At 39.4% G+C, this 11,306-nt stretch overlaps 1 protein-coding gene across 1 annotated transcript in view; it reads left to right on the top strand.

Moving 5' to 3' along the window:
* Positions 1-11,306, top strand: part of ARIH1 (ariadne RBR E3 ubiquitin protein ligase 1) — a 120,022-nt gene that overhangs the window by 100,293 nt on the left and 8,423 nt on the right. The window contains exons 10-11 of the mRNA XM_017548085.1: positions 337-467; positions 5,275-5,332. Of these exons, the coding sequence (XP_017403574.1) occupies positions 337-467; positions 5,275-5,332 (189 nt within the window). The remainder of the gene's footprint in view (positions 1-336; positions 468-5,274; positions 5,333-11,306) is intronic.

Raw genomic sequence — 11,306 nt, 5'->3', positions numbered from 1 at the left:
GAGGCAGGAGAATTGCCTGAACCCAGGAGGCGGAGGTTGCAGTGAGCCGAGATCGCGCCATTGCACTCCAGCCTGGGTAACACGAGTGAAACTCCATCTCAAAAAAAAAAAACAAGTTCTTAAATTGTTGTACATCTTAAAAACCTGTGGTAACGATGGTAGCACCTCATCTTAAATAGTATTTAAGTGTTCAGCACTGTTCTAAGTGCTTTGTATGTGTTAAACACAATAAGTAAGATGTTTAAAAACAAACCAAATCTAGAACTGGCTTTTTCTTAATGTTAGTAATGCAGCTTAGTGTAGCATTGACACCAACTTTATAGTTTCTCTTCATAGGAATGTCCCAAATGCCATGTCACAATTGAGAAGGATGGCGGTTGTAATCACATGGTCTGTCGTAACCAGAACTGTAAAGCAGAGTTTTGCTGGGTGTGTCTTGGCCCTTGGGAACCACATGGATCTGCCTGGTAGGTTGGGGAAATTAAGGGAAGAATGTGTTTACGTAAGTATGTGCCATGTATCATGAATAATATTTCTGCCTCATAATATCACCATCTAATTTGCAAGCTAAGGCCTGCTGTGGTGGCTCATGCCTAATCCTAGCACTTTGGGAGGCCAAGGTGGGTGGATCACCCGAGGTCAGGAGTTTGAGACCAGCCTGACCAACATGGTAAAACCCCGTCTCTACTAAAAATTAAAAAATTAGCCGGGCATGGTGGCACGTGCCTGCAATCCCAGCTACTCGGGAGGCTGAGGCAGGAGAATTGCTTGAACTCAGGAGGCGGAGTTTGCAGTGAGCTGAGATTGAGCCACTGCACTCCAACCTGGGCAACAGAGTGAGACCCTGTCTCAAAAAAAAGTAAAATAAATAAATGAATCTTTAAAATAATTTGGAAGCTAAATAAATACGTGTAGTGTGTGTGATTAATGTTATAAGCATATGCAAGCTATAGAGGGATTAGTTACGTGTATTTCATAAAGTAAGTAACAGTTGAGATGAACTTTGAGGAGGACTAAGAGTTCATGAGCTACAAAAATAGTAGGAAAAAATGTTTAGGGCAAAAGTTGCAACATGAGCAAAGATAGAATATTGTGAAGATACATGACTTTTTTTTTTTTTTAGAGAATAACTGTATTATCAGATGTGCCTCTCTGGGCAAAAGTTAGAAACTCAGATGCTGTTGGCAAAACCCAACATGTAGGTTGTTTTGCCCTGTACGTTATTAGACAAATAGTTTGCCCCAAACTTTAAAAATTGGGAAATTGCCCAACATTTATATTTGTAGCTCTTCTTTGAAACTTGGAAACCAGTGTGTTTTCCTGTTTGGCAGCAGTCAGCTGGAACTGAGTTGGAATCCTTTAGATGGAGCTTTTATTTTCCTCTTTGATGTGTTTCCTCAGACTGAAGCCCAGTATCATTTGCATATATCATACAGCACCATTGTTTTTCATTTAGTACCAATACATACCTTTGTTCATGCATATTTCTTATTAGTTTGGGAAAATGCAAGTTAGACGAGGATGCTTTGAGTTTTGAGAAAAATGGGAGCTAACACATTTACTGATACAAGTGAGAATGGTTTTGAGTGTTATAATATGCAAATGGCCCACTTCACTAATTTGTGTTACCTGCCTGTCCTATATTGGCATTTGAGTTTGTGGCCCCCTGGTAAGTTGTGGAGAATAGGAGAACAGACTAGGGCTTAACATAGTTTTGATATTACCACACGATTTAAAATGGCACTGACATGGCTAGAGCTATAACTTAGATGAGAAGGCTCTATATTATGTGCTTTATATATATTATCTTATAATTTGAACTGGTTATAGAGGGTAGGTAGGAGGGAAGAGATTGCAGGTTCAGGACAAGATGAGGAGGTTCTAAACTTAAGACTGGCAAATTTTCCCTTTTAGTTTCATTGAAACTTTCATTACTTGTATTAACTAGAAGAATAGTAAGAGGGATTTCTTCTCTGAAATTAATTCTGAGCCTGGATTAGAGTGTTCCCAGATACTAATTTCACCCTATACTTTTATAAGCCTATATATGTTTTTGTAATAACATCTCTAATCACAGCTCAGATTTTCAATGAGCTGTATTGAAATCTGAAAGGGGTACAATACAAATGATGGATACAGAAGAATGAAGAATAGCCTGGACCAGAGGCATCAAAAATGCTGCCTGTGTTTTGCGTTTACCCATGCTGACATTGCAAGTGAATCATGCTATTGTTTCCTATTTATATCTGAAAATGCCTCAGAATTCTCAAAATAGCATTTCAAGTAGCATTAACAGTCACCTGAGTTAGAAGTATAGATGAATCCTAAATATTTGCCTGTCTGGCCTTAAAATCCTTAGTAATGTTGTCAGGATAAAGCCCAGAATGAGATGAGGTTTATAAATATATTAAAAATATATCAGCCAGGCACAGTGGCTCATGCCAGTAATCCCAGCACTTTGAGAAACTAAGGTAGATGGATCACTTGAGCTCAGGAGTTCAAGATCAGCCTGGGCAACATGATGAAACCCCATCTCTATAAAAAATTCAAAAATTAGCCAAGCATGGTGGCTTGCACCCATAGTCCCGGCTACTCAGGAGGCTGAGGTGGGAGGTTGCAGTGAGCCAAGATCGTGCCACTGCACTCCAGCTTTGGTGACAGAGCAAGACCCTGTCTCCCCCCCAAAAAAAAAAAAAAATCTCTCTGTCTCTCTCTCTCTCTCTCTCTGTGTCTCTCTCTCTCTCTCTCTCTCTCTCCCCCCCCGTCTCTCTCTCTCTCTCTGTCTCTCTCTCTCTCTCTCTCTCTCTCCCCCCCCCTCTCTCTCTCTCTCTCTCTCTCTCTCTCTCTCTCTCTCTCTCTCTCTCTCTCTCTCTCTCAGAGTTTTTAAGGATCTAATAGGAAGAAATGTTAACAGCTGACAAGTAGAGGTCGGGGAAGCAATCTTTTGGCTGAGTTGTTGCCGGGAGAGGATTATAATCTACTCAGAGGGAAAATAATAAATCTCCAGACCTGGATGAATTTTCTTTGGGTTACTTTATAAACTTAAAAATGAGCTTAATGGACCATTGTTGATTATTTCTGAGTAATTTTGGAAAATAGAGAAATACCAAAGACTAGAAACATAAAATGTAATTCCAAACCTCCAAAATGTGTGATTAATTCTACAAAGTGCATGTGAACCATGTAACTTAATTTTTTTCCTCATTTGAAACCCTAGAATCAAATGATATCACTAGGATAGTGGGTTCAGGGATTTTCTCTAGATTTCATTAAGGTATTTCAGTGTGGGCTGAGAAGTTTGGGACCTCAGCAGTGAATATAGAGGGGTGGATATTTGGGATTGATTGAATGACCATTTCTTGGAGTACAGATAATAGATTTGTAGCTTCCTTGTGGAATTTTTTGGGTTTTTTGTTGGGTTTTTTGTTTTTGTGTGTGTGTTTTTGTTTTGTTTTGTTTTTGAGATGGAGTTTTGCTCTTGTTGCCCAGGCTGGAGTGCAATGGTGCGATCTCAGCTCACCACAACCTCTCCCTCCCGGATTCAAACAATTCTCCTGCCTCAGCCTTCCAGGTTGCTGGAATTACAGGAATGTACCACCATACCCTGCTAATTTTGTATTTTCTGTAGAGATGACGTTTCACCATGTTGGCCAGGCTGGTCTTGAACTCCTCGACCTCAGGGGATCTAATGCCTTGGCCTCCCAAAGTGTTGGGATTACAGGTGTGAGCTGCCATGCCTGGCCACTGTGGAATGCTTTAAAGTCTTGCTAAAAGGCTTTGTCATTTTTTTTTTCTTTGAATAAATATATATACTGCTTTCCTCATTTTACTGATGACTTAATTGAACTAATATAAAAATCTTGGGCCTAGCACAGTGGCTCACACCCGTAATCCCAGCACTTTGGGAGGCCAAGGTGGGCAGATCACCTGAGGTTGGGAATTTGAGACCAGCCGGACCAACATGAAGAAACCCCGTCTCTACTAAAAGTACAAAATTAGCCAGGCATGGTGGTGCATACCTGTAATCTCAACTGTTTGGGTGGCTGAGGCAGGAGACTTGCTTGAACCTGGGAGGCGGAGGCGGCAGTGAGCGAACATCACCCCACTGCACTCAAGCCTGGGCAACAAGAGCAAAACTTTGTCTCAAAAAAAAAAAAAAAGAACCTTACACATTTGGAGGTAACATCAAAGACAGACATTGAAAACATATTAACTCTTAAAATCCTGAAGAACTTGACAGGCTCAAATAATAGCTCTAATTAAACTCAGATATCTTCTTTTAGATCTAAAAAGGTCACTAAAAATTTCTGAAGACATGACAAAGTGTATGAGCAGTTTTCTCACTGGTTAAGAGCATAAGCGTCCATTGGGAGACAGGCAAAAGTTTAATTCCCAGCTCTGAAACTCTGTAGTTATGTGACCTTAAGTGTGTTACCTATCCTCTCTAAATTTTATTCTTCATCTTCTCAATGAAGAAAATAATGTATATTTCATAAAGTGTTTAAGGGATTAAATGTGTTAGTACAATTAAAGTCCTTAGCCAAGTGCATGGTATATAGTTAGCACTCACGAAATAGCTGCTCTCATAATGTAGGCTCCCATCACTGAGGTGTAGTCACCACTACAGGGGAAGTGCAAGCTTAACTCATCTATGCTCTGAGCTGACCTCTCTGAGTATGTTACCCCTTCCTACTATTTTATATGTTGTGCAGTCTTAAATGACTGAAAAACTGTAATAGCAAAGCACATGGCACAGCATCTATTTATTACATGGTAGGTTGTCAACTGTTGGTTCTCTGTGATTTATAAAATAGCAGATAAAGTGAATAATCCTGGAAAATTAGAAATTTTGCCTAAATAACAGATGACCTAAAATATAAGATCATCTCTTTCTCAAAAACTTGAGTTAGAAATTCAGACAACAGTCAATAAAAATTCTGGAAGGACAGTGTTTTCTAATAATTATAGATGTGCTGATTTGAAGTGGACTGCCTCAAGAGGTTGGGAATTTCCTATCACTAGATAGAGAACTAATTTACTATTTGAGAGAGTATTCAAACACTAGATATGGGTTAGAACAGTTCCTTTCAGCCTGCTATTTCTATCATTCTAGCAGTAGAACCCTGGGTGTTTTAACATCTCAGTTTCTCTGTTATAAAAGACACTGTTGGTTTCAGGTAATCTGTAAATCCAGGTTAAAATTCTGTGATTTTTTTTTTTTTTTCCTTTTCATTGATTTTTTTTCTTTATGGATTCCTCTTTATTTACTTGAAGGTACAACTGTAATCGCTATAATGAGGATGATGCAAAGGCAGCAAGAGATGCACAGGAGGTAAGTATATGTATTACAGGATAATAGTTGACTAAGAATGTACATTATATATTCATTAGGGAATAATTCATTAGGGATTTTTTTTTTTTTTTTTTTTTTTTAAAGACAGGGTCTCTTTCTGTCGCTGGAGTGCAGTGGCACAATATTAGCTCACTGCAACCTTTGTCTCAGCCTCCTGAGTAGCTGGGATTACAGGCATGTGCCACCACACCTGGCTAATTTTTTTTTATTTTTACTAGAAACAGGGTTTCACCATGTTGGTCAGGCTGGTCTCGGAACTCCTGACCTTATGATCTGCCCGCCTCGGCCTCCCATAGTGCTGGGATTACAGGCATGAGCTACCACGCTTGGCCCAGGGAATAATTAAGTAGAAGTTTTCAATTCTGAAAGGTTGGTGAAAGACATTCCAATAAATATTGGCTATCTACTTACATTTAGAAAGGGAATCCTATTCAAAATAATAATTATCAAGAACATTCTTGGTTTTTTTTTTGTTTTGTTTTTTTTGAGGCGGAATCTTGTGTGCCTGTCACATAGGCTGGAGTGCAGTGGCACGATGTTGGCTCATTGCAGCCACCACCTTCCAGTTTCAAGCAATTCTCCTTGCTGGGATTATAGGCATGCACCACCACACCCGGGTAATTTTTGTATTTTTACTAGAGATGGGATTTCGCCATGTTGGCAAAACAGTTCGTGAACTCTTGACCTCAGGTGATCCACCCACTTCAGCCTCTCAAAGTGCTAGGATTACAGGTGTGAGCCACCGTGCCTGGCCAAGAACATTCTTATTTATAATAAGTTTATTTTCTTTTAATTAATGTAGTCACATAGCACATTTCAGCTTTTGGTAGTCTTGCTTTCAAGATCCCTCCTACCCCAAGAAGAACAGTAGCAAACAGCATTTGTTAAATGGCCCTGGTGCTATTTATAGACAGTATCTTATTCATTTAAATTTTTTTTAACCTTATTGTTTAACTGGACATGGTAGCACATGCTTGTAATCCTAGCTACTAGGGAGGCTGAGGGAGGAGAATCAATCACTTGAACACAGGAGGTGGAGGAGGTGGAGGTTGCGGTGAGCTGAGATCGCACCATGGTACTCCTGTCTCAAAAAAAGAGAGAGGAAAAAAAAAACTTGATTGTTCATCAAGAAGCTTTAATAATTATAGGTGAGCTGATTTGGAATGGAGTGACTCAGGAGTTGAGAAATTCCCTATTGCTACATAGGGGAATGACCCATTGTTATAGAAGTGATCCAAACACTAGGTGTAGATTAGATTCTAAAGCACTTTTCATTTCTTTCAGCCTGGTAATTCTGTGAGAATTGTAAAGCCCTGGAATTTAATAGTTTTTAAATTCAAATTCACCCATTCTATATTGAAATCCCCCAGTTGTCCCAGAAATACTCTTTTCAAATGGTTTTCCTAGCCAGTATACAATCTAAAACATAGTTTGCATCTGTTTCTTATTGTTTTACTTGTTAACGTATCTTCAAAATGTGTTTCCAATAAAAATATCATATAGAAATAAATATGTATGTAACCTAGTCTGTCATACTGTTAGAAGTGAAAGTTTTGTCCCTCACTTTTTAAAAAGAGTAGGAAATTGGGCCAGGTGTGGTGGCTCACACCTGTAATCTCAGCAATTTGGAAGGCCAAAGCAGGCAGATCACCCGAGGTCAGGAGTTCAAGACTAGCCTGGCCAACATGGTGAAACCCTGTCTCTACTGAAAATACAAAAATTAGCCAGGCCTGGTGGCATGTGCCTATAATCCCATCTACTCGGGAGGCTGAGGCAAGAAAATCACTTGAATCCAGGAGGTGGAGGTTGCAGTGAGCCAAAATTGTACTGCTGTACTCCAGAGTGAGATTCCGTCTATAAATAATAAATAGTAAAATGACTGGGAAATTATATTTTATAATTATAAATGATTTTTCACAGACCTTCACAATGTTTGGGTACTTTTAAAGGGGGAAAACATCCCTACAAATTCCAATATTGATTTAAATTATATTCATTATAATATTATTTAAATATTTATAAACAAAAACAAACTATAAACTCTCAGGCTCTTGCACATCTCTACAACCAAACCAAGAGAACCACAAAATCAGTGAAACTCAAGTAAATGTTAATTTGGTAGATATTGTTGTTTGGGATTTTTTAAATGTATTATTACTGTACTAATAAATGTCATGAGATAACTTGTTCTCCCACCAATTTTTTTTCTTTCTTAAATGATGTCCCTTAAGTCATATCCCACTAACTTTTTCTGTATTTCTATATTTCCAACATTTTTATGATGCATTATTTGACTTGCCCAAAATGTATTATGGATATATATTCTTACCCTTTTTTCCCCCCATTAACCTGATGTAGTTATCTAGCCATATATGCTGTTTATCAACAGAGAAAATATATATGAGTTATCCTTGGCCTCATCAGGTCTTCATTTGGATGCCGGCAGAATCCCTGTCTGGGATCTACAGGGAGGGTGGGTTATGTGCATAGCTTCTGAGCCAGAGTCTAATGTTTAGATTGTAGATACTAAAATAGATTATTTTTTTATTTCACATCTGTTGGACTAAACTGGAATCTTCTATACCTGTGAGAGTACAAGGAAAGATTTCCTATCACTCCATTGACTGATTGATTGATTAACTAAACTGATTGGGAGCCACGTTTCCTGAAAGGATCATACCATTGCATGGCTATCTGGCCGCCTCATCTTTCCCCACTACCAAGCTCTGGCCTAGCATTTACTGGGGGTTGTATCTGAAAAATTATTAGAAGTTTGATACGTATTAGATTCTGTGTGGTACCTTGACTGCCTTTGTAAAAGATGTACCTATGTTACAGAAAATTGTTAGTTTGTTATATTGTACCACAGTGCTGACAGTGGTGAATATTCGAATCTTCTTGTCTTCTAGACTAAGCCTAGCAAACTTTTTCTGTGAAGAGTCAGACGGTATATATTTTTAGCTTTGCATACTACATAATCTCTGTTGTGACTGCTCAACTCTGCCTCTGCTCTTGTAATGCTAAAGCAGCCGTAGAGTAAATGAATAGGTATGACTGTTCTGAGTAAATTTTATTTACTGGCTGGGTATGATGGCTCAAACATGTAATTCTAGTGCTTTGGGATGCCCAAGGATCACTTGAAGCCAGCCTGAGCAACATGAGACTCCGCATATCAACAACAACAAAAAAAAGTTTTAAAATTAGCCATGCATGGTGGTGTGTGCTTGTTGTAGCCTTAGCTACTTGGGAGCTGAGGTGGGAAGATTGCTTGAGCTCAGGAGTTCCAGGCTGCAGTGAGCCATGATCATGCCACCACGCTTCAGCCTGGATGATGGAAACCCTATCTCAGAACAAAAAACAGCAAAGAAAACAAAACAGTTTCATTTACAAAGACAGGTGGCAGGCAACTGGATTTGTCATGCAGGCCAGAGTTTGCCTGCCCCTGTTCTAAGCAGTCAAGTTCGTAGACTTCTCCCCGCTCCCCAAACTGTTTTCAGGTCACTGATTGCATTTCTCATTCCAGATTCTGGCATTTGGTTAGAGAATTTGTCTTGGTCAGGCTCAGTGGCTTATGCCTGCAATCCTAGCACTTTGGGAGGCTGAAGCCAGGAGGATTGAGCGCAGCAGTTTGAGATCAGACTGGGCAACTGAGACCCTGTCTCTACAAAAAAATTTTAAACAATTAGCCAGGTATGGTGATATACGCCGGCTGAGGTGGGAGGATCACTTGGGCCTGGGAAGTCAAGACTTCAGTGAGCCATGGTTGAGCCACTGCACTCTAGCTCAAGCAACAGAGCAAGACCTTGTCTCAAAAAAAAAAAAAAAAAGAAAGAAAAGTCTTACTAGCAGTGATGATATGGGTTTTCTTTTTTCATGTTGAATTTTAGAGAGAAGCAGTTTCAGAATTCTTAGATTAAATCAAGTTCCATAGGATCATACATGTCAATATGGTAAGTGAAGGTTTCCATTTCATTTGGGGAATTTGACAGGCTTGAGAATATTAGTACTTTACGGGAAGATAAAATGCCAAGCAGATTTTCCATGTATTTTCAGATTGGCATAATTTTCCTGTTCATAAGCATTATTTTGATACCTACCTGACTCGCTTTTAATAGCATGGCTGTGATTTTATTTTTTTTCCTTGAGATGAGGGTCTTGTTCTGTTACTCAGACTGGAGTGTAATGGCATGATCATAGCTCACTGTAGCCTTGAACTCCTGGGCTCAAGTGGTCCTCCTGCCTCCTCCTCCCCAGTAGCTAGAACTAGAGGCATCTTGGCGGTGTGCATCACCACACCCAACTTGTGTTGGTTTTTTGAAGAGTTTCAGTGTTGTGTAATGCTGGATCATGTGGTTAGCTAATTATGTGGTTCAGAATTAGTATTTCTAAGCAAGGGGCCAACCATAGGACCAAGTAGTATCGGTTATTTGTAGGCTGTAAAACATGGGGAGAGAGAGGAGATAAGGGTAAAAGAAAAGAAATAATGTATGTGTGTTGTTAAGAACCCCTTTGACAGTGGTTGCATTTAGTAAGCATTTATTAATCATTTTCTACAAATCAGGTACTGGAAATACTTTACCTTTCTGAAAGTCCATTCGCTCTAGAGAATTAAAATATAATGGTAGAGGCCTTATATGAATAATTTGTACAATATAATAATACAAAACAAATCTAAACTAGATACATTGTTTCTTTGATAACAATATACTTTATGTGTCTCTGAAGACAGACTCTTAGGAGAACTCTCTTACTACAGTTGACCCTTGAACAGTACAGGGGTTAGGGACACCAGCCCCCCATCCCCCACAATGGAAAATCCACGTACCGCTTTTGATTTTCCCAAAACTTACCTGTTTTATAGCCTACTGTTGACCAGAAGCCTTACTGATAACATAAATGGTCTATCAACACATATTTTATATGTTACATGTTTTATTATATTGTGTTCCTAACGAACTATGCTAGGAAAAAGGTTATTTTAAAAAATTGTAAAGAAGAGAAAATGTGTTTATTTTCTTTCTTTCTTTTTTTTAAAATGCAGCAGAGTCATGCTCTGTTGCCCAGGCTGGAGTGCAATGGCATGGTCTTGGCTTACTGCAACCTCTACTTTCCAAGTTCAAGTGATTCTTCTGCCCCAGCCTCCTGAGTAGCTGGGATTACAGGCGTCTGTCACAACACCTGGCTAATTTTTGTATTTTTAGTAGAGACGGAGTTTCACCATGCTGCCCAGGCTGGTCTCAAACTCCGGATCTCAGGTGATCCGCCTGCCTTGGCTGCCCAAAGTGCTGGGATTACAGGCGTGAGCCACTGTGCCTGGCCAGCACCACTTTGGGACACAGGCGCCTGTAATCCCAGCTACTCAGGAGGCTGAGGCAGGGAATCACTGGAACCTGGGAGGTGGAGGTTGCAGTTTGTGCTATTGCACTCCAGCCTGGGCAACGGAGCAAGACTCCATCTAAAAAAACAAGGAAAAGAAAAGTGGATCATCATAAAGGTCTTCATGTTGAGTAGGCTGAGAAGGAAAATACAGGAGGGCTTGGTTTTGCTGTCTCAAGTGGCAGAGGTAGAGGAAGTGGGAGGGAATTCAGGAGATGCAGGTACATTCATTGTAACTTCACAGAAATATGTAATAATCTGTTTTGCCTTTTCATTTCTCTAAAAATGTTTCTATATAATAACAATCCTCCTTCTGTTTGCGTTAGTTTAATAGAAGGGTCCATTTATAAACAAGTCCAAAGCAGTCTTAAGTAATCAGAACCCCTCTGTCAAATTGTCGAATGTCAATTTATTTTCTGGCACTGCTTCTTTAGCATCTTCTTTCTCATGATCTGGCACTGGTTTGGAAGCAGCTCATCTCCATCAAGTGGTCTTTTAATTCCTCTAGTGTGTTGTCTGTTAGCTAATCCTTCACCTCCCACCTTTTTTTTTTTTTTTTTTTTTTTTTTTTTTTTTT

This window comes from Cebus imitator, unplaced genomic scaffold (assembly GCF_001604975.1).
Source record: "Cebus imitator isolate Cc_AM_T3 unplaced genomic scaffold, Cebus_imitator-1.0 Scaffold203, whole genome shotgun sequence".
NCBI lineage: Eukaryota > Metazoa > Chordata > Mammalia > Primates > Cebidae > Cebus > Cebus imitator.
Note: the sequence above shows the minus strand (reverse complement) of the source record. Positions and strands in the feature narration are given on the sequence as shown.